We start from the raw sequence: 24,493 nt of genomic DNA, 5'->3' as shown, positions 1-24,493 counted from the left end.
AAGGCTTCCCCTCTATCCTCAAACTGTGGCCCCCTCGTTCTGGACTTCCCCAACATCGGGAACAATCTTCCTGCATCTAGCCTGTCCAATCCCTTTAGGATCTTATACGTTTCAATCAGATCCCCCCTCAATCTTCTAAATTCCAACGAGTACAAGCCCAGTTCATCCAGTCTTTCTTCATATGAAAGTCCTGCCATCCCAGGAATCAATCTGGTGAACCTTCTTTGTACTCCCTCTATGGCAAGGATGTCTTTCCTCAGATTAGGGGACCAAAACTGCACACAATACTCCAGGTATGGTCTCACCAAGGCCTTGTACAACTGCAGTAGTACCTCCCTGCTCCTGTACTCGAATCCTCTCGCTATAAATGCCAGCATACCATTCGCCTTTTTCACCGCCTGCTGTACCTGCATGCCCACTTCCAATGACTGGTGTATAATGACACCCAGGTCTCGTTGCACCTCCCCTTTTCCTAATCGGCCACCATTCAGATAATAATCTGTTTTCCTATTTTTGCCACCAAAGTGGATAACTTCACATTTATCCACATTAAATTGCATCTGCCATGAACTTGCCCACTCACCCAACCTATCCAAGTTACCCTGCATCCTCTTAGCATCCTCCTCACAGCTAACACTGCCACCCAGCTTCGTGTCATCCGCAAACTTGGAGATGCTGCATTTAATTCCCTCATCCAAGTCATTAATATATATTGTAAACAACTGGGGTCCCAGCACTGAGCCTTGCGGTACCCCATCACAAACTCCACATTGTCAACACCATCCGCATCAGAAACCGGAAAAGGAAATGCGATTGTGTGCGATCGTGAAATATACATAACGTGCCAATGAGGTAGAGGGTGACAACCGTTTGTGTGCCAGTAGCAAACGATGCACTTATACACAGACCTTAAAAGGGATATTGCAGCTCACCTGGTCTCACCTGTCACCTGCCAACTTGTACAGCTTCCCCTCTCCCCACCTCCTTATTCTGACTTCTTCCCCCTTCCTTTCCAGTCCTGACGAAGGGCCTTTGTCCGAAACATCGACTGTTCATTCCCCTCCATAGCTGCTGCCTGACCTGCTGAGCTGCTCCAGCACTTTGTGCATTTCTGACCATTTGCAGAATCTTGCGTGTTTAAAATGGGAGTTACAAATGATTTAACAATGTCTTTTGTTATCACTAAAGGGAATTCCACTGAATTTTATAGATGTACCATGAAGAGCATTCTGAATGGTTGTATCACCATCTGGTGAGAGGGCTGCAGGACACAGGATTGGAAACAGCTGCAGAGAGTTGTGAACTCAGCCAGCTCCATCATGGGCACCAGCCTCCCCAGCGTCGAGGACACCTTCAAAAGCCAATGCCTCAAAGCGGTGGCATCCATTATTAAAGACCCTCACCGTTCAACACGTGCCCTCTTCTCACTGCTACCATCAGGCCGGATGTACAGGGACCTGAAGACACACAGTCGATCACTCAAGAACAGCTTCTTCCCCTCTGCCGTCAGATTCCATGAACACTACCTCACTGTCTTGCAACACACACAAAATGCTGGAGGAACTCAGCAGGACAGGCAGCATCTATGGAAAAGAATAATCAGCCGATGTTTTGGGCTGAGACCCTTCAGCAGGACGCTATCTTGTTATCCTTTGCACTACCTATTTATTTTTTATTTATTCTTATTGTAATTTATAGTAATTTTAAGTATTGCATGAGGACATTGGTTTCCTGGACCACATTCTGGGTGCTCAGGTAATCCAGCAGCATCAAAAAGCTTTTGCGCTGTATGTGATACACATATATACTGTGTTTTCTGAGGAATGTTGTTTTGTTTAGCGGTAAACGTGTATCCGTGTTTTGTTTAGCGGTATATGTGTCTTGATAAGCGGTGTACATGCATATGGTTAAATGGCAATAAACCTGAACTTTTATTTATTGAGATACAGCATGGAACAGGCCCCCTTCGGCCTACCAAGCCAGACTGCCTAGCAATCCCTGATTTAATCCTAGCCTAATCACAAAACAATTTACAATGACCAATTCATCTACCGACCGAGATGTCTTTGGGCCGGGGAAGGAAACTGGAAACTGGAACACGGGGAGGAAACCCACACGGTCACAGGGAGAACGTACAAACTCCTTACAGTCATGGGGAGACGTACAAACTCCTTACAGTCACGGGGAGAACATACAAACCCCTTACAGTCATGGGGAGAATGTACAAACTCCTTACAGTCATGGGGAGAACGTACATGGTCATGGGGAGGAAACCCACATGGTCACGGGGAGAACGTACAAACTCCTTACAGTTGCGGGGAGAACGTACAAATTCCTTACAGTCACGGGGAGACATACATGGTCATGGGGAGGAAACCCACATGGTCATGGGGAGAATGTACAAACTCCTTACAGTCACGGGGAGAACGTACAAACTCCTTACAGTCACGGGGAGACGTATAAACTCCTTACAGTCACGGGGAGAACGTACAAACTCCTTACAGTCACGGGGAGAACGTACATGGTCATGGGGAGGAAACCTACATGGTCATGGGAAGGAAACCCACATGGTCATGGGGAGAATGTACAAACTCCTTACAGGCAGCAGTGGGAATTGAACCCGGGAACTGCTGGAATCATAAAGCATTCTGCTAACACTACCACTTTAATTCACCATGTCTTTGCTTGTCTGTTTGCTAAATTGTGGAATCCAAGCTGAGATTTTCAGGTGACGTGTCCTGTATTAATTGCATGCTGCAATTTTGGGAATGTTCCAGAATAACTACATGAACAAGTTAACTGAAGAAGCAGTTATCCCCGAAGGCTATTCTGTAACTTCATTAGCTGTCAGGTGCTCTTGTCACAACTCGTGGAACATATGACTGGAGTCCAGTACGATGTTCTCCTGAAGGGTGGAGCTGGTCTGTGTGTGACACGGTCCTCGGCCAATCAGAGCCAGGGCCCAGTGGCTTGGAACACAAACCGACTGCGTCCACCTTCCTCCACCTTCACCGCCGCTGCGACGTGTCACCATCTTCCACCAGTTGCACATTGGAGGTCTTGGTTGGATTGTAACTTCCCCTTTCACCTTACTGCCTTGGGAGACCCTGCCAGGAGCTAAATTCCAGACAGCATCGCTCTTGGGATCTCAGGATCTCACAAGCCTCTCCAGGTGTTCTGCTGACCTTTTAACCTGCTCTAACATCGATCTTACCCTTCCCTCCTACACACCTCTCCAGTTCGGTTGAATGGCCTGTTTCCCTGCTGTACTGGTCTACGTTTCGGATCATCCATACGCCTATCTGAGGCTACATCCACACTGGATCGGATAATTTTGAAAATGCCGGTTTCCCGTAAAAACGATAGGTGTCCACACAAGGCTTTTTTCAAAATTCCTCTGTCCACATTAGAACGGATATTTAGGTGAATCTCCTCCTACTGGGCATGCGCAGGACACACAGAAAACAAGCGAAGAGGAAACGGTGTACTTGGTGTGCGTTTGTCCAGTTATAGACTAGAAAAACTTAAAAGGAAATTGCCAAACGAAAGACTTGGTGTGTGTTTGTCCAGAAACATTTCCTACAGCCATAGACTCTTCATGATGAAAGGGACGACGGCTACAACTAAACGCAATAAGACTTGTTACTGGGCAAAAGTGAAATTTGCTGTTACCTCGTTTGTTTGCCTTTACTTTTGCCATGTCTTTCTGTATTATTTTGCTGTATTTAACATGTCCAATAAAACAAGTTACTGGGCAAAAGTGACAATTGCATCTATTGAATGTTTGCACAAGCAATACATTAATAAAGCATCTTGTTAAATAAAACATGCATCAGTGATATCTTGTATTTCCATACAATGTTACATCAGGCTGTTACACATCTATTGCCAGATATTGTTGTGGTGTTGGAGGTTGCGTCAAGAAAACAATGAAATGTCACGCTGCCACTACCATTTGTTCCGGCACGTCATGACAACGGTTTTAAAAATAGCTGGTTACCCCGTACACACTACACCGGGTATTATGTGTTTTCAGATTTATTCACTCTGGAGAGCGTTTCTGAAAAGCTCCGCTTTCCGGGGAGGAAAACGCCGTTTCAGTGTGGACAGAGGGTCAAAACGAAGAGAAAAAGCTTCGGTTACGGATTTATCCGGTCTAGTGTGGACGTGGCCTGAGAAAGCCTAAAATCAAAATCAGGTTTGATATCACCGGCATATCCCCTCCAGTCCCTACACATTTCGCCATTTCTATAAACCTCTGCCCGTCTCTACACTCCTCTCTGACTCAGTAACCCACTCCAGATCAAACACACCCCTCCTGTCTCTGTAAACTCCCTCCCAGGCCCTACACCCCTCCCTGTCCCTGTAACCCCCTCCAGACCCTACATCCCTCCTTGTCTCTGTAACCCCCTCCAGACCCTACACCCCTCCCTGTCTCTGTAACCCCCTTCAGACCCTACACCGCTCCCCGTCTCTGTAACCCCCTCCAGACCCTACACGCCTCCCTGTCTCTGTAAACCCCCTCCGGACCTTACACCCCTACCTGTCACCGTAACCTTCTCCAGACCCTACACCCCTTCCTGTCTCTGTAACCCCTCTGGCCCCTACACCCCTCCCTGTCTCTGTCTCCCACTCCGGCCCCTACACCCCTCCCTGTCTCTGTAAACCCCCCTCTGGCCTTTACACCCCTCCCTGTCTCTGTAACCCTCTCCAGCCCCTACACCCCTCCTTGTCTCTGTAACCCCTCCAGCCCCTACACCCCTCCCTGTCTCTGTAAACCCCTCCAGCCCCTACATCCCTCCCTGTCTCTGTAACCCCTCTGGCCCCTACACCCCTCCCAGTCTCTGTAACCCCCTCTGGCCCCTGCACCTCTCCTGTCTCTGTAACCCGCTCTGGCTCCTGCACCCCTCCTGTCTCTGTAACACCCTCTGGCACCTACACCCCTCCCTGTCTCTGTAAACCCCTCCGGCCCCTACACTCCTCCCTGTCTCTCTAACCCCCTCTGGCCCTACACCCCTCCCTGTCTCTGTAACCCCCTCTGGCCCCTACACCCCTCCCTGTGTCTGTAACCCCCTCTGGCCCCTACACCCCTCCCTGTGTCTGTAACTCCCTCCGGCCCCTACACCCCTCCCTGTCTCTGTAACCCTCTCCGGCCCCTACACCCCTCCCTGTCTCTGTAAACCCTCTGGCCCCTACACCCCTCCCTGTGTCTGTAACCCCCTCTGGCCCCTACACCCCTCCCTGTGTCTGTAACTCCTTCCGGCCCCTACACCTCTCCCTGTCTCTGTAACCCTCTCTGGCCCCTACACCCCTCCCTGTCTCTGTAACCCCCTCTGGCCCCTACACCTTCATCTCATATCCTCAATATTTATTGATTATTTATTTATTTATTATATTATTGTTTTTTTTTAATTCTTTTTGTATTTGCAGTTTGGTCATTTGTCTGTCCTGTTGGCTGCAGTCTTTCATTGATTCTACCGTGTTTCTTGTACTTACTGTAATGCCCACATGAAAATGAATCTCAGGGTGTGATATGGTGACAAATATGTACTTTGATAATAAATTTACTCCGAACTTTGAACACCTACGCCTCCTGAATGAATCATGAGAGGAATATTCAGAGTGAGAGGCGACTCTTTGAAGTATTGGAGTGGGTGTCAATATTGGCTCTGTTTGTATGGAATGTTTGCCTCTGTCAGCATGAGAGGGGGTTCTCCTAGCATGGTGCAAGGAATTCCCTGAAAGTCTGCACAGCCTTTTCAGAACACTCAGCTCATTGGATAAGACTAGAGCTAGAGGTCATAGGTTAAGGATGAAAGGTGAAATGTTGAAAGGGAACCTGAGGGGGAACTTCATTCAGAGCGTGGTCCGAGACTGGAAGGAGCTGCCAGTGAAAGTGGTGGTTGCAGATTCGATTTCAAATTTGGATAGGTACATTGGTGGGGGGGGGGGGGGTGGTATGGAGGACTATGGCATGGACTAGATGGGCCAAAGGGCCTGTTTCTGAGCTATGGTGTTCTATGACCCTGTGAAACACAGTGTACAGTATTGGAGGCAATTCCAGGCTTTAGTAAACTGGACAGAGTGGGAGGAGGTTTACCAGCATGTTGCCTGGAGTTTTGGGCAGGTGTAGGGTGGACATTATTCCTTGGAATGTAGGAGATTAAGGTTGACTTTATAGAGGTGTATAAATGCAGGCTCATGGGACGAGCTGAGACGGGCAGAGATGAGTTGGACCGAAGGGCACGATCCCATGCTGTATGACTTTATGAGACTCAGCAGGATGGAAGGATTGTCTTAGTAAGAGGAGGTAAGGATGTTGTCTCTGTGCTCCTTGGAGTTACAAAAAAAAAATAGGGTAAGATCTCAGACCCTGGATGAACATGAGATCAGAGAATGACAGAGTGGGAGAGCAGTCACACTTACAGGGTTAGCGGCAGACACTTAACAGGAGGGAAGGGAATCTCTGGAGTTCTCCACCCGAAAGGGTGTGGAGACTGGAACACGGTGGGGAGGGTGGTTTAATGAGAAGCGAGGGAAATGTTTGACACATCAGGGGACTGAGGGAGATGGGGAACAGGCACAGGAGGGGAGATGAGGCCTGGGGCAGATCAGCTATAGTCACATTGAATGGTGGGATAGGACTGAGTGGCTGAATGGTCTTCTCCTACTCTTGATCTATTGGTGTTTCTTGTGTCTAAAAGTTCAAAATGAGAATTTTCAACAGAACCACCAATGCCTTTCATACAAACAGTATCTCTTTATGCACAGAAGCAGAGCTTTGAACGTTAAACTAACTTCCAAGCATCAATGTCTTTCACAAAGGCTTTGTACAGGGGGAAAGGTTTCTACGTTTAAACAATACCATTTGAACTTACCACTGCCCCCTTGGGTCCCTTCGTTCCTCTGGGCCCAGCAGTGCCCTAAGGAGAGAAAGTTGCCTCATCAAACACAGCAGGTTTCAAACAGAAGCGATCGCAACAAAGCCTTCACATCAGCCAGCTGTGGACAATATGAATCACATTTCTCCCACATTACAGCTTCCATCAGGTTTTGCACAACACCGGCTTTGTCTGCAAAAGTGCAGATTACTGTTCCAAAAACACCGGCTGACAAGGGATCACGTGGCCGTTTTAACCCGGGGATTGAGTGTTTCTGTGGACCAAGGAGACGGAGATTGGAGGGACAAGGAGCCTGGGGTTGAGGAAGAAGTGGTTTATCCATACAGATGCTGTGTGCAACTTTCCACAGTGTTATCAGAATCGGAATTAGATTTACTATCACTGGCATACGTCATGAAATTTGTTTTGCAGCAGCAAGACAGTGCAATACATAAAAAATCAAAGTTACAATAAGAAATATATATATTCTATACAGTCTATATATTATAATTAATAAGTATTGCAAAAAAAGGGCAAAACTACTGAAGCAGTGTTCATGGGTTCATGGACAATTCAGAAATCTAAATACTGAGGGAGAAGAAGCTGTTCCTGAAACATTGAGTGTGTATCTTCAGTCCATGATGGTAGCAATCAGCAGAGGGCATGCCCTGGGCGATGGGGATCTTTCAAGATGGACGCTGCCTTCTTGAGGCATCGCCATCTGAAGATGTCCTGGATGCTGATGAGGCTGGTGCCTGTGATGGAGCTGGCTGAGTTTACAACTTCCTGCAGCTTTTTCTAATCCTGTGCAGTGGCCCCTGCATTCCAGATGGCTTGACATGTAGTATTGCAGGCAGAAACCCCTCAGCAGGTTGTCAAAAGGGGGATATGTCGAGAGCTGCCATCTGTAAGTCTTTGAACTGAGGGATGGGAGATGGGAATCACCTGAATAGTATTTGACTGACTTCAGCCTTTGGTGTTTTGTTTAAATGTCTCTGATTGTGTGAAAAAGGGGTAAATGGTAGTTGCTGGACTGGTAACAGATGTGAGGAGCACAGTGGCACCTTGGGGAGATCAGAGCTGCTGCCTCACAGCCATAGAGACCAGGGTTCGATCCTGACCTCCGGCACTGTCCGTGGGGAGTTAACACAGTCACCCTGTGACTGTGTGCGTTTCCCCCGGATGCTCCACGTCCCAAAGTCAGTTCATTGTCCCCAGTGTGTGGGCGAGGGGTGGAATCTGGGGGGAGCCGATGGGAATGTGGGGAGAGAGCATGTTGTATCAAGATAAGTTGATTGAGCTGGGGGGTTTCTCTTGGAGCAATGGAGGATGAGGGGTGACTTGACAGAGCAGTACAAGATGATGAGAGGCATAGATCGAGAGGACTGGAGGTGGCTCGTACCAGAGGGTATCATTTTACAGAGACTGTAGGAATGTACAGTGGGGGATGTCTGACGATTATTTTTTTACACACAGAGTGGTGGGCGTGTGGAATGTCCTGGCAGTGGTGGTGGTCAACGCATTTAAGAAGCTATTAGAGAGACACATGGATGATGGAAAAATGGAGGCCAAGTGGAGGGGAGGGTTAGATTGATCTTAGAGTAATTTAAAAGGTCAGTACAACATTGTGGGCTGAAGTGCACAATAAAGTTCGATGTTCTAATAACAGTCAGAATCTTTTCCCCAGGGTAGAAATGTCAAACAGCAGAGACATGATTCTAAGGTTGGGGAGTTTAAAGGTGACGTGGGGGGCAAGTTTATTTTATGCAGGGAGTGGTGGTTGCCTGGAACGGGTTACTGGGGATAGCGGTGCATGTAGTTTAACGGGTGTTTAGACAGACACGTGAATATAAAGGAGATGGAGAAATAGGGATGATAGACAGGAGGAGCACATTTAGTATCAATTGGCATCAAGGTCAGCACCAAGCAGCCTGTATAGCGCTACAGTGTCCCGTCCTAGCTCAACAGACTGTTGTAGTGAACTGCAAGGTCACAGCGAGGTAGATTGTGAGATTGTGGGTTGAGTAGCCCTCTCCTGTTCCTATCTCATCTGGTCATCTTTCATTTGTTTTGTTGTATCTGTATTGATCTACAAATGTGCCCATTTGCACCCCTTAACCCAAGCCAGTTCTTAGAAAACACTTTACCTTTTTACCTTCTGGCCCAGGAGGTCCAACGACACCCGGTGGCCCAATAAAGCCCTGGAGAGAGAGAGAGACAGACAACAGTCACTAACAGCCGACAGTAGTGGTGACTCTCACTGCTCAGGTCAGTGACTGGAAGTGAAAGAGGGTGTCAAAATCACCTGTAACATACACAAAATGCTGGAGGAACTCAGCAAGTCAGGTAGCATCTGTGAAAAGGAGTAAGAGTCAACATTTCTGCCCAAGACCCTTCATCAGGACTGGGAAGGAAGGTGTGGGGGGTGGGGGGAGCCAGAACAAGAAACTCTTCACACCTGGTGGACCGGACTGTTTAAATGTTACACTTACACTTCCTCCCTTAAGCAGAACAAGTGCTACACATGCCCTTACACTTCCTCCCTTACCACTATTCAGGGCCCCAAACAGTCCTTCCAGGTGAGGCAACACTTCACCTGTGAGTCGGCTGGGGTGATGTACTGCGTCCGGTGCTCCCGATGTGGTCTTCTATATATTGGCGAGACCCGACTCAGACTGGGAGACCGCTTTGCTGAACATCTACGCTCTGTCTGCCAGAGAAAGCAGGATCTCCCAGTGGCCACACATTTTAATTCCACATCCCATTCCCATTCTGACATGTCTATCCACGGCCTCCTCTACTGTAAAGATGAAGCCACACTCAGGTTGGAGGAACAACACCTTATATTCCGTCTGGGTAGCCTCCAACCTGATGGTATGAACATCGACTTCTCTAACTTCCGCTAATGCCCCACCTCCCCCTCGTACCCCATCTGTTACTTATTTTTATACACACATTCTTTCTCCCACTCTCATTTTTCTCCCTCTGTCCCTCTGAATATACCCCTTGCCCATCCTCTGGGACCCCCCCCCCCCCCGTCTTTCTTCCCGGACCTCCTGTCCCATGATCCTCTCGTATCCCTTTTGCCAATCACCTGTCCAGCTCTTGGCTCCATCCCTCCCCCTCCTGTCTTCTCCTATCATTTTGGATCTCCCCCTCCCCCTCCAACTTTCAAATCCCTTACTCACTCTTCCTTCAGTTAGTCTTGACGAAGGGTCTCGGCCTGAAACGTCGACCGCACTTCTTCCTAGAGATGCTGCCTGGCCTGCTGCGTTCACCAGCAACTTTTATGTGAGTTGCTTGAATTTCCAGCATCTGCAGGATTCCTGTTGTTTGTGTTTAAATGTTATTTTCTTTGCAGCTTAACAATTAATTACGTGTTTGTATTTTATTCAATTACATGTAGCTGTTTAGTATGTTTCCTAGTGGTCACAGTATGTAAATGCAGTTGTTCAGTGTGTCCCCCTGGTGGTCACAGTATGTAGGTGCAGTTATTCAGTGTGTCCCCCTAGTGGTCACAGTATGTAGGCACAGTTGTTCAGTGTGTCCCCTAGTGGATACAGTTCTTGGTAACATTTTGGAAAATTCACAAAGCTTCTCTTGGTATTGCATTATTTGAATAGGGGCGATCTGATTGGTTAACCCTTATCTGAATATTAGAATAGAATATTTCTTAATATTTCTTACGAGCTGAACAGGTACTTTGGATCTGTCTTCACCAGGGAAGACACAAACAATCTCCCAGGTGTAATAGTGGCTGGAGGACCTAGGGTAACAGAGGAACTGAAGGAAATTCACATTAGGCACAAAGTGGTGTTGGGTAAACTGATGGGACTGAAGGTTGATAAATCTACAGGGCCTGATGGTCTGCATGCCAGGGTACTTAAGGAGGTGGCTCTAGAAATCGTGAAAGCATTGGTAATCATTTTCCAATGCTCTATAGATTCAGGATCAGTTCCTGCAGATTGGAGGGTAGCTAATGTTATCCCACTTTTTAAGAAAGGAGGGAGAGAGAAAACAGGCAATTATAGACCAGTTAGTCTGACGTCAGTGGTGGGGAAGATGCTGGAATCAATTATAAAAGATGTAATAGCGGCGTATTTGGATAGCAGTGGCAGGATAGGTCAGAGTCAGCATGGATTTACGAAGGGGAAGTCATGCTTCACTAATCTTCTGGAATTTTTTGAGAATGTGACAATGAAAATGGACATGGGAAAGCCAGTGGATGTAGTGTACCTGGACTTTCAGAAAGCCTTTGATAAGGTCCCACATAGGAGATTAGTGTGCAAAATTAGAACAAATGGTATTGGGGGTAGGGTACTGACATGGATAGAAAATTGGTTGGCAGACAGGAAACAAAGAGTAGGGATTAATGGGTCCTTTTCAGAATGGCAGGCAGTGACTAGTGGGGTACCGCAAGGCTCGGTGCTGGGACTGCAGCTATTTAAAATATACATTAATGATTTAGATGAAGGGATTAAAAGTAACATTAGAAAATTGCTGATGACACAAAGCTGGGTGGCAGTGTGAAATGTGAGGAGGATGTTATGAGAATGCAGGGTGACTTGGACAGGTTGGGTGAGTGGGCAGATGCAGTTTAATGTGGATAAATGTGAGGTTATCCACTTTGGTGGCAAGAACAGGAAGGCAAATTACTATCTGAATGGTGTCAAGTTAGGAAAAGGGAAAGTACAACGAGATCTAGGTGTTCTTGAACATCAGTCACTGAAAGTAAGCATGCAGGTACAGCAGGCAGTGAAGAAAGCTAATGGCATGCTGGCCTTCATAACAAGGACAGTTGAGTATAGGAGCAAAGAGGTCCTTCTGCAGTTGTACAGGGCTCTGGTGAGACTACACCTGGAATATTGTGTGCAGTTTTGGTCTCCAAATTTGAGGAAGGACATTCTTGCTATTGAGGGAGTGCAGTGTAGGTTCACAAGGTTAATTCCCGGGATGGTGGGACTGTCATATGTTGAAAGATTGGAGCAACTGGGGTGGTATACACTGGAATTTAGAAGGATGAGAGGGGATCTGATTGAAACATATAAGATTATTAGGGGATTTGTCAAGCTAGAGGCAGGAAACATGTTCCCGATGTTGGGGGAGTCCAGAACCAAAGGCCACAGTTTAAGAATAAGGGGTAGACAATTTAGAATGGAGTTGAGGAAAAACTTTTTCCACACAGGGGGTTGTGGTTCTGTGGAATGCTCGGCCTCAGAAGGCAGTGGAGGCCAATTCTCTAGATTCTTTCAAGAAAGAGTTAGATAGAGCTCTTAAAGATAGCGGAGTGAAGGGATATGGGGAGAAGACGGGAAAAGGGTACTGATTGTGGATGATCAGGTATATTAAGAGCAAAAGGATTGTAAGGGATAAAATTGGTCCTCTTGAAGATCAGAGTGGTTGGCTATGTACGGAACCAAAGGAAATGGGGGAGATCTTAAATAGGATTTTTTGCGTCTGTGTTTACTAAGGAAACTGAAATGAAGTCTATGGAAATAAGGGAAACAAGCAGTGAGATCATGGAAACTGTACAGATCGAAAAGGAGGAGGTCCTTGCTGTCTTGAGGAAAAATAAAGTGGATAAATCCCCGGGACCTGACAGGGTGTTCCCTCGGACCTTGAAGGAGACTAGTGTTGAAATTGCGGGGTCCCTGGCTGAAATATTTAAAATGTCGCTGTCTACAGGTGAGGTGCCGGAGGATTGGAGAGTGGCTCATGTTGTTCCGTTGTTTAAAAAAGGCTCAAAAAGTAATCTGGGAAATTATAGGCCAGTAAGTTTAACGTCGGTAGTAGGTAAGTTATTGGAGGGAGTACTAAGAGACAGAATCTACAAGCATTTGGATAGACTGGGACTTATTAGGGAGAGTCAACATGGCTTTGTGTGTGGTAGGTCATGTTTGACCAATCTATTGGAGTTTTTCAAGGAGGTTACCAGGAAAGTGGATGAAGGGAAGGCAGTGGATATTGTCTACATGGACTTCAGTAAGGCCTTTGACAAGGTCCCGCATGGGAGGTTAGTTAGGAAAATTCAGTCGCTAGGTATACATGGAGAGGTGGTAAATTGGATTAGACATTGGCTCGATGGAAGAAGCCAGAGAGTGGTGGTAGAGAATTGCTTCTCTGAGTGGAGGCCTGTGACTAGTGGTGTGCCACAGGGATCAGTGCTGGGTCCATTGTTATTTGTCATCTATATCAATGATCTGGATGATAATGTGGCAAATTGAATCAGCAAGTTTGCTGATGATACAAAGATTGGAGGTGTAGTAGACAGTGAGGAAGGTTTTCAGAGCCTGCAGAGGGACTTGGACCAGCTGGAAAAATGGGCTAAAAAATGGCAGATGGAGTTTAATACTGACAAGTGTGAAGTATTGCACGTTGGAAGGACAAACCAAGGTAGAACATACAGGGTTAATGGTAAGGCACTGAGGAGTGCAGTGGAACAGAGGAATCTGGAAATACAGATACAAAACCCCCTAAAAGTGGTGTCACAGGTAGATAGGGTCGTAAAGAGAGCTTTTGGTACATTGGCCTTTATTAATCAAAGTACTGAGTATAAGAGCTGGAATGTTATGATGAGGTTGTATAAGGCATTGGTGAGGCCGAATCTGGAGTATTGTGTTCAGTTTTGGTCACCAAATTACAGGAAGGATATAAATAAGGTTGAAAGAGTGCAGAGAAGGTTTACAAGGATGTTGCCGGGACTTGAGAAACTCAGTTACAGAGAAAGGTTGAATAGGTTGGGACTTTATTCCCTGGAGTGTAGAAGAATGAGGGGAGATTTGATAGACGTATATAAAATTATGATGGGTATAGATAGAGTGAATGCAAGCAGGCTTTTTCCACTGAGGCAAGGGGAGAAAAAAACCAGAGGACATGGGTTTAGGGTGAGGGGGGAAAAGTTTAAAGGGAACATTGGGTGGGGGGCTTCTTCACACAGAGAGTGGTGGGAGTATGGAATGAGCTGCCAGACGAAGTGGTAAATGCGGGTTATTTTTTAACATTTAAGAATAAAGTGGACAGATACATGGATGGGAGGTGTATGGAGGGATATGGTCTGTGTGCAGGTCAGTGGGACTAGGCAGAAAATGGTTCGGCACAGCCAAGAAGGGCCAAAAGGCCTGTTTCTGTGCTGTAGTTTCTATGGTTTCTATGATCACGGTGAATGGTGGTGCTGGTTGGAAGGGCTGAATGGCCTACTCCAGCACCTATTGTCTATTATCTTTGGGGTATGAAAAGAGTGGACCATGTAGCAGCACCATCTTTTTGCTTCTTCTCTCTCTTCCGCTATGAAACCTCCACTCCTGTTACTGCTTCCAATTCTCTTTGTTCTATAAGCACTTGATAAAACGATTGTGAAAAAACAAGTTTGATGCCTCTTTCCGGACTTCTGAAAGAAATTTGGATTAAAAATGTCGGAATCCAATACACCCGAGGTAGCACAGTGGGTGAAGCTGTTGCCTCCCACCTCCAGAGACCTGAACTTCAACTCAACAAGACATAGGAAGGGTGGATAGCTGGAGGCTGGGGGGTGGGTGGGGACTACACATTCTTACTGGAGATCTTACTGACTTTGACAGCAGTAATGAGAAAATAGTCTGTATGTCCGGTCTTGCCTGAGGGCTTAACCCTTCGAAACAGCTTATACCCATACTGATTGAACATTAGCTGAATGACATGCCATGTCATCACTCTTAGGGGAATGCAAGATGAGGGGACCCTGAGGCTGTTTGTGCACACAACCTCTGAACTAGCTGAACCTCAAAAGCAATGGAAAAAAAAAACTTTATTTTTAAACAGAATCGTGGAAAGTGGTTATCTGAGACCTGCACCTATCAGGCCATGCTCTCTTCTCACTGAGCCATCAGTAGGGCAGTGCAGGAGTTTCAGGTCCCACATCAGGACCTGGGAGGTTTGTTAGTGTTTTTGGGGAGGGTTTAAACTAGATTTGCAGGGGAAGGGGAACCGGAGTGCCAGAGCTGACAATGTGGCTGGGGTGAAAATAAATGATATTAAAAGTTCATGCAAAGTCACAAATAGAAGGGTTATGTGTGGTGGTAATAATCTTCTGAAGTGTGTCTATTTCAATGCAAGGAGTATTGTGGGGAAGGCTGATGAACTGAGGGTGTGGATTGACACGTGGAATTATGACATTATAACCATTAATGAACAGGAGGGGCAGGACTGGCAGCTGAATGTTCCAGGGTTCCGATGTTTCAGACGTGATAGAGGCAGAGGAATGAAGGGTTGGGGGGCATTGCTAGTCGGGAAAAATATTACAGCAGTGCTCAGGCAGGACAGATTAGAGGGCTTGTCTACCGAGGCCATATGGGTGGAGCTGAGAAACAGGAAAGGTATGACCACATTAATGGGGTTGTATTATAGACCACCCAATAGTCAGAGAGAATTGGAGGAGCAAATCTGCAGACAGATAGCAGACAACTGTAGGAAACATAAAGTTGTGATAGTAGGGGATTTTAATTTTCCACATATTGATTGGGATTCCCATACTGTAAAAGGTTTAGACGGGTTAGAGTTTGTAAAATGTGTTCAGGAAAGTTTTCTAAATCAATGTATAGAGATACCAACTAGAGAGGATACAATATTAGATCTCCTATTAGGAAACGAGTTAGGACAGGTGACGGAAGTGTGTGTAGGGGTACACTTCGATTCCAGTGATCACAACACCATTAGTTTCAACTTGATCATGGACAAGGATAGATCTGGTCCTCGGGTTGAGGTTCTTAACTGGAAAAAGGCCAAATTTGAAGAAATGAGAAAGGATCTAAAAAGCGTGGATTGGGACAGGTTGTTCTCTGGCAAGGATGTGATCGGTAGGTGGGAGGTCTTCAAAGGAGAAATTTTGAGAGTGCAGAGTTTGTATGTTCCTGTCAGGATTAAAGGCAAAGTGAATACGAATAAGGAACCTTGGTTCTCAAGGGATATTGCAACTCTGATAAAGAAGAAGAGAGAGATGTATGACATGTATAGGAAATAGGGAGCAAATAAGGTGCTTGAGGAGTATAAACAGTGCAAAAAAATACTTAAGAAAGAAATCAGGAGGGCTAAAAGAAGACATGAGGTTGCCTTGGCAGTCAAAGTGAAGGATAATCCAAAGAGCTTCTACAGGTATATTAAGAGCAAAAGGTTAGTAAGGGATAAAATTGGTCCTCTTGAAGATCAGAGTGGTCGGCTATGTGTGGAACCAAAAGAAATGGGGGAGACCTTAATTTTTTTTTTTTTTTTTTTTTGCATCTGTATTTACGAAGGAAACTGGCATGGAGTCAATGGAAATAAGGCAAACAAGTAGTGAGGTCATGGAACCTATACAGATTGAAGAAGAGGAGGTGCTTGCTATCTTGAGGCAAATCAGAGTAGATAAATCCCCAGGACCTGACAGGGTGTTCCCTCAGATCTTGAAGGAGACTAGTGTTGAAATTGCAGGGGCCCTGGCAGATATATTTAAAATGTCGGTATCTACGGGTGAGGTGCTGGAGGATTGGAGAGTGGCTCATGTTGTTCCGTTGTTTAAAAAAGGCTCTAAAAGTAATCCGGGAAATTATAGGCCGGTAAATTTGACGTTGGTAGTAGGTAAATTATTGGAAAGAGTACTAAGAGACAGGATCTACAAGTATTTGGATAGATAGGGACTTATTAGGGAGAGTCAACATGGCTTTGTATGTGGTAGGTCATGTTTGACCAATCTATTGGAGTTTTTCGAGGAGGTTACCAGGAAAGTGGATGAAGGGAAGGCAGTGGATATTGTCTACATGGACTTCAGTAAGGCCTTTGACAAGGTCCCGCATGGGAGGTAAGTTAAGAAGATTCAGTCGCTAGGTATACATGGAGAGGTGGTAAATTGGATTAGACGTTGGCTCAATGGAAGAAGTCAGAGAGTGGTAGTAGAGGATTGCTTCTCAGAGTGGAGGCCTGTGACTCATGGTGTGCCAGAGGGATCAGTGCTGGGTCCATTATATTGTCATCTATATCAATGATCTGGATGATAATGTGGTAAGTTGGATCAGCAAATTTGCTGATGATACGAAGATTGGAGGTGTAGTGGACAGTGAGGAAGGTTTTGAAAGCTTGCAGAGGGATTTGGACCAGCTGGAAAAATGGCAGATGGAGTTTAATACAGACAAGTGTGAGGTATTCCACTTTGGAAGTACAAACCAAGGTAGAACATACAGGGTAAATGGTAAGGCACTGAGGAGTGCAGTAGAACAGAGGGATCTGGGAATACAGATACAATATTCCCTAAAAGTGGCGTCACAGGTAGATAGGGTTGTAAAGAGAGCTTTTGGTACATTGGCCTTTATAAATCAAAGTACTGAGTATAAGAGTTGGAATGTTATAGTGAGGTTGTATAGGCACTGGTGAGGCTGAATTTGGAGTATTGTGTGCAGTTTGGTCACCAAATTACAGGAAGGGTATAAATAAGGTTGAAAGAGTGCAGAGAAGGTTTACAAGGATGTTGCCGGGACTTGAGAAACTCAGTTACAGAGAAAGCTTAGGACTTTATTCCCTGGAGTGTAGAAGAATGAGGGGAGATTTGATAGAGGTATATAAAATTATGATGGGTATAGATAGAGTGAATGCAAGCAGGCTTTTTCCACTGAGGCTAGGGGAGATAAAAACCAGAGGACATGGGTTAAGGGTGATGGGGGAAAAGTTTAAAGGGAACATTGGGGGGGCTTCACACAGAGTGGTGGGAGTGTGGAATGAGCTGTCAGATGAAGTGGTAAATGTGGGCTCACTTTTAACATTTAAGAAAAACTTGGACAGGTACATGGATGAGAGGTGTATGGAAGGATATGGTCCAGGTGCAGGTCAGTGGGACTAGGCAGAAAAATGGTTCGGCACAGCCAAGAAGGGCCAAAAGGCTTGTTTCTGTGCTGTAATGTTCTACGTACTATGTTCTATCACCAGCTTCAGGAACTGTTATTACCCCTCAACCATCAGGCTCTTGGAACAAAGGGGATAACGTCACTCAAATTCAGTTGACACATCTCTGAACTGTTCCCACAACCGATGGACTCACTTTCAGACTCTTCATCTCATGATCTCAATGTTTATTGCTTATTTATTTATTACTTTGCTTATTTGTTTTTTTTGTAGTTACTGTGAATGCCCCCAGGAAAATGAACCTCAGTGTTACATATGCTGACATTCATGTACAATGGAGTCCGGTTAACTGGGGCGGCCACTTATTGAATTGAATTTCCTTGCATCCTTAAATCTTCACATTACATCTCCGTCTAAATGTGCAATGTGCAATCACAGTAATTTATAATAATTTATCATAAATAGAACAGTCAATGTAATACAGAGTATACTCAAATCAGCGTGAGTTCATCAGTCTGATGGCCTGGTGGAAGAAGCTGTCCCGGAGCCTGTTGGTCCTGGCTTTTATGCTGTGGTACCGTTTCCCAGATGGTGGCAGCTGGAATAGATTGTGGTTGGGATGGTTTGGGTCCCCAGTGATCATACGGGCCCTTTTTACACACCAGTCTTTTTTAATGTCCTGAATCATGGGAAGTTCACACCTATAAATGCGCTGGGCTGTCTGCACCACTCTCCGCAGAGTCCTGTGATTGAGGGAGGTACAGTTCCCATACCAGGCAGTGATGCAGCCAGCCAGGATGTTCTCAATTCTGCCCCTGTAGAAAGTTCTTAGGATTTGGGGGCCCATACCAAACTTCCTCAACTGTCTGAGGTGAAAGAGGCGCTGTCGTGTCTTTTTCACCACACAGCTGGTGTGTACAGACCACGTGAGGTCCTCGGTGATGTGGATGCTGAGGAACTTAAAGCTGTTTATCCTCTCAGCCCCAGATACATTAATGTCAATAGGGGTTAGCCCATCTCCATTTCTCCTATAATCCACAACCAGCTCCTTTGTTTTTGCGACATTGAGGGAGAGGTTGTTTTCTTGACACCACTGTGTCGGAGAGACGACTTCTTCCCTGTAGGCTACCTCATTATTGTTTGAGATTAGGCCAATCAATGTAGTGTTGTCGGCAAATTTAATTAGCAGATTAGGGCTGTGGATGGCGACACAGTCATGGGTATACAAGGAGTAAAGGAGGGGATTCAGTATGCAGCCCTGAGGGGCTCCTGTGTTGATAGTCAGAGGGGTGGAGGTGAGGGATCTCACTCTTACAACCTGCTGGTGATCTGACAGGAAGTCCAGGATCCAGCTGCACAAGGTAGGGTCAAGGCTCGGGTCTCTGAGCTTCTTGTCGAGCCTGGATGGAACTATGGTGTTGAATGCGGAACTGTAGTCCAAGAACAGCTTTCTCACATAAGTATCCTTCTTCTCCAGATGTGTAAGGACATGTGTAAAGAGTTGAGACAACTCTTAAAAAGAGAGCTAATTGAGAAAATATCCAGGATTTCCTTCATTTATTTGGGACACCTTGCTGTTTAATTGGTACAGGAGACTGTTGCCAACTAGCATCAGTTGCGTGCATTTGTGTGGCCATTTGACACTATGCTGCGCTTAGAGAGAACAGTGTTGGTTGCGTTTTGTTAACCATTTAGGTTGACTGATGCCAAATGAAAAAGCAGTGATTTTTGACACTACTTCATTCAGGAAGGCAACGAAGGCAGTGCAGATAAACAGGCCTTTGTGCCCACCACACTTATACCAGTATTTTTGCCGATCTGCACTAAACCCATTGGCCTATGCTCAGATGGTATCCTTGTCCACTCAAATTCTGTCTAAATGCTGTGGAAGTTTAATGCCTTCTTCTGATTCTGACATCTCCTCTGGCAGCAAGATACAGATATCAACCACTGGAGTAAAAAGGTGAGGTTAGAGTAAGAAGGTGGGGGAAGGGGAGGAAGAAATACAAGATAGTAGGTGATTGGTGAAACTGGGGGTGGGGAGAGTTGAAGTAAAGAGCTGGGAAGTTGATTGGTGAAAGAGATACAGGGCTGGAGAAGGGGGAATCTGATAGGAGAGGACAGAAGGCCATGGAAGAAAGGGAAGTGGAAGGAGCACAGAGGACAGGTAAGGAGATAAGGTGAGAGAGGGAATGGGATCAGAACCTCACTAAGGAGCACCAGGCCATGGTCTTCCACACCAACACTGATCTTATTAACTTTGGGGATCACCCATCCACTGCCACCAACCTCTTAATTCTCTCACCCCACACCTCTCACTTCTACCTCCTACCCCAGATTCACAAACCTGCATATGCAGATAGACCCATTGTTTCTACTTGTTCCTGCCCCACAAACTTATATCTGCATACCTCGACTCAGTTTTGTCCCCCCTGGTTCACTCCCTTCCTACCTACATCCGTGACATTTCACACACTCTTGATCTTTAATGATTTCAGGTTTCCTGACCCCATCATCTTATTTCACTATGAATGTCCAGTCCCTTTATATCTCCATCTCCATCTCCCACCAGGAAGGACTCAAAGCTCACTGTTTCTTTTGAACACTGTCCCCTTCTCTTCCTCCGTCACTACCACATCTGCTCTCAGGATGAGGCTTTTCATTCCAGAACAAAGGAGATGTCCTTCTTCAAAGAAAGGGGCTTCTCTTCTTCTACCATAAAAAGGTGTCCTCAATCATATCTTTTCCATTTCACGCACATCTGCCCTCACCCCATCCTTCTGCCACTCTACCAGGGTTAAGATTCCTCTTCTTCTCACCTACCACCCCACCAGCCTTCGTGTCCAGCATAATTTCCTGTAACTTTCGCCATCTCCAATGGGATCCCACCTCCAAGCACATCTTCCCTCCACCGACTTTCTGCATTCCACAGGGATCGCTCCCTATGCGACTCCCCTGTCAATTCGTCCCTCCCCACTGATCACATTCCTGGTACTTGCAAGTGGAACAAGTGATCACATTCCTGGTACTTGCAAGTGGAACAACCTTCCCCTTACCTCCTCCCTCACTACCATTCAGGGCCCCAGACAGTTCTTTCGGGTGAGGTGACACTTCATCTGCAAGTCTGTTGGGGTTGTCTGCTGTATCCGGTGCTCCCGTTGTGGCCTCCTGTCTATCGATGAGACCTCACCGAACACCTACGCTCTGTACGCCAGAACAAGTGGGATCTCCCAGTGGCCACCCATTTCAATTCCACTTCCCATTCCCATTCTAACATGTCAATCCATGGCCTCCTCTACTGCTGCAACGTGGCAACACTCATGCTGGCAGAGAAACACCTTATATTCCGTCTGGGTAGCCTCCAACCTGATGGCATGAACCTCAATTTCTCAAACCTCCAGTAATGCCCTCCCCCTTCACGATTGCCCATTCCCAGTGGGTCTACCTGGACAGGCAGCTTTGTGGACCTTGAGCAGGGGGTAGAAATGGGAGGTGTGGGGAGAGGAAATTATGAGGTTGATAGCAGTGGACAGGAGGTCCTCAATGATACTAAGGTGTGGGAGACAATGGCCAGGTACTCCTCAGTGGAGTCCTGTTCCCAATCCTATTTCCCTCACCTTATCTCCTTACCCCACCCCCCATTACCCCCTCTGGTGCTCCTTCTGTGGTCTTCTTCCTCTCCTGGTAGATTCCCCCTTCTCGAGCCCTGTACCCCTTTCACCAACCAACTTCCCAACTCTTTACTTCACCCCTCTCCCCATTCCCAGTTTCACCTATCACTTATCACCTTGTATTTCTTCCTCCTGTCCACCCAACTCCTTACCCTGACTTCTCATCCTTTTTCTCTCCAGTTCTGATGAAGGGCCTCGGCCTGAACTGTCACTCTTTTCCAGAGATGCTGCCTGGCCTGCTGAGTTCCTTCAGCATTTTGAGTGTCTTGCAGTCTTAATCCAATCCCTTCTTTTAACTAAATACCCCCAACCCAGTAGAGGAGGCTTCATCGAGTTCAAATGCATTATAGGAGAATTCAGGAGGCTTGTGATCTGGAGGATTCCGATTAAAGACTGTTCTTACAGGGGGTGTCATGTGATGACGTGGGATTGAGACGTGTAAATCCAGCTCTCCCGTAAAAAATTAGCAAAGTACCGTTTAAACAAAACAAAGTTAATAAATACTTTCCGAAAACTATTTACAACTTTGCAAGACTACTTTACGATATGCCTCCTAAACCGCAACAGAAGAAGTCTGTTGTTGTGAAGTCGCCGCGAGATGGGAAGAAAAAAGGGCCTACTGCAGCGATGGAGCCTCGGACTCAGGTTAGATCTCTTTTGGAGGAGGTGCGTTCTATCTCCGCTGTAGAACAGGGAGCAATATCGGCGGTAGCGGTCTCTCGGAAGAAGGTGCCGGAAATGCGCATGCGCAAAGAAAAACGCATGCGCAAATCGATACAACTCAAACTACAAGAACCGACGGCCACTGCAACTGAAAGTGACTCAGAGTCAGAATCGGATACCGCAGAGAATACAGATGAAGAAGAGGAGGAAGAACTGGAAGAGATTGGAACTAAAGGAGATGATGGAGACATAAGAGAAGCTTTATTGCAATTAACGGCTGAAGTAAGAAAAGTAAGAGCAGAGCTTAGAGACATGAAGATGTGCTATAATAAAGCTATGAAAAGACAGGATAAAATGGATAAGAAGCTTCAGAAGATGGAAAGAAAAATGGAGCATATTAATGATAGAGTGGAAAAAACAGAAAAGGATCTGCTTGCCTGGAACACGGAAAGAAATCGACTCTTGGAGAAAGTGGACATGTTGGAAAATTTTAGTAGACGTAATAATATTAAGATTGTTGGTCTTAAAGAAGGTATGGAGGGAGGAAATCCAATACATTTTTTTCAAAGATGGATCCCAAAAGTTTTGCAAATGAAAGAGGAGGACCGATTAATTGAAATCGAGCGGGCACATAGAGCTCTAAGACCAAAACCACAAGATGACCAATATCCACGAGCAATTTTAATAAAATTCTTAAGATTTCAAGACAAGGAAAGGATTCTACAGGCAGCTGCCGAAGCTGCCAAGAATAGAAAAGGGCCATTGATGATTCAAGGGAACAAAATTTTTTTCTACCCTGACATAAGTTATGAACTTTTGAAGAGAAGGAAGAAATTTAATCCAGTGAAAAAAATACTATGGGATCACGGTTATCATTTTATATTGCGTTACCCTGCAACCTTGAAGATTTTTTGACTGGTGGAGAAAAAAGATTTTTTGATGATTACCGGAAAGCGGAGCAGTTTGTGCAAGACTCTCTGAATATTCACCAGGTACAAGAACAAAACCAGGGGAGCGAGATGGATTGAAGAAGAAGACTGGGTCAAAGAATGGACTTGTTGGATTTTTGAGGGCGGATGAATGTATAAATATATTACTAATTATATGAGGGAGGGGAAGTAAGGTTAAAATTTGAGGAATACTAGTTGGGAATAGTAACATTAATCTTTTTTATATATATAATTTTTTTTGTTACGGGGGAGCTGGAAGAAGCACTGATCAATTGCTACACTAATCATGTGTACAAGCGTGGCTCTAGCCACGACCCGCAAAATGGAGGGGGGTAGTGCTGTGTATCCTTTCATTCACAACATTAGTGGGGGGGTATTTTGTTTTTTCTTTTTTTTATATCTCATCTATCTTTTTTTTCTTTTTGCCTGGATGATTGGGAGGGGAACGCATAGCAACATGGTGAAGTTCAAAGAGATTCCCCAAGGAACTATGAGAGCTGAGAAGCTAAGTAATGTTTTAGATTGGAGTAACTTTGTTAAAAATAATGACTAATTTATTGAATTTTTTGAGTTTTAATGTTAATGGGCTTAATGGACCAGTGAAAAGAAAAAGAATCTTAACACATATTAAGAAAATGAAGATAGATTCAGCCTTTTTACAGGAAACGCATTTAACAGAAACAGAACATCAGAAATTAAAGAGAGATTGGGTGGGTAGTGTTGTTGTAGCGGGGAGTAGCAATTTTAAGTCAAACCAAGAATGGGAAACAGATCTGAATATTAATATTGATGAAACAAATTGGTCAAGACTTTGTCTTGACAGTATGACAAATACAATAAATGTTCGACTTAGATTAGTATAATATAACTTTTTACACCAATTATATATTACACCACAAAAAATAGATAGATTAAATTCAAACCTATCTGATAAATGCTTTCGGTGTAATCAAGAAATTGGTACTTTTTTACATTCTACTTGATCTTGTTTTAAAATTCAACCCTTTTGGATAAATTTAAGAGTCTTATTGGGACAAATTACTGGAACTCAACTTCCACATAACCCTGTATTATTTCTACTAGGTGATATTGAAGGGATAAAGCCGAAACTTAAATGGAATAACTATCAGAAAGAATTTATAAAAATTGCATTGGCAGTAGCTAAGAAGACTATAGTTGTTACTTGGAAATCTGATTCGTATTTAAGTATGGATCGTTGGAATAATGAAATGGCTAGTTCTATTCCACTCGAAAAAATTACTTATAATTTAAGAGATAAATATGGAACATTTTTGAATATCTGGCGCCCTTATTTACAAAAGATAGGATGGCATATTTAAGTGCTCCGATAAAGATCTTGGTACCTTGGGGAAACTAACGAATAAGTATATTAAATTTATTTTGAATCCCATGGAGCATGTGGAAACCTTCCAATACCCAGGCGGTTCCTTTTTTTCCCTTTTCTTTTTAGGTAGGACTATACGGG

General features: G+C 45.2%; 1 protein-coding gene across 1 annotated transcript in view; it reads right to left on the bottom strand.

The window, feature by feature from the left end:
* LOC140206426 (uncharacterized) overlaps positions 1 to 24,493 on the bottom strand; it is a 620,054-nt gene that overhangs the window by 275,585 nt on the left and 319,976 nt on the right. Inside the window, exons 12-13 of the mRNA XM_072274794.1 lie at positions 9,029 to 9,082; positions 6,879 to 6,923 (exon numbers count right to left, since the gene is read on the bottom strand). Coding sequence (XP_072130895.1) covers positions 6,879 to 6,923; positions 9,029 to 9,082 — 99 coding nt within the window. The remainder of the gene's footprint in view (positions 1 to 6,878; positions 6,924 to 9,028; positions 9,083 to 24,493) is intronic.

Source organism: Mobula birostris, chromosome 12 (genome assembly GCF_030028105.1).
Source record: "Mobula birostris isolate sMobBir1 chromosome 12, sMobBir1.hap1, whole genome shotgun sequence".
Classification (NCBI taxonomy): Eukaryota; Metazoa; Chordata; class Chondrichthyes; order Myliobatiformes; family Myliobatidae; genus Mobula; species Mobula birostris.
Note: the sequence above shows the minus strand (reverse complement) of the source record. Positions and strands in the feature narration are given on the sequence as shown.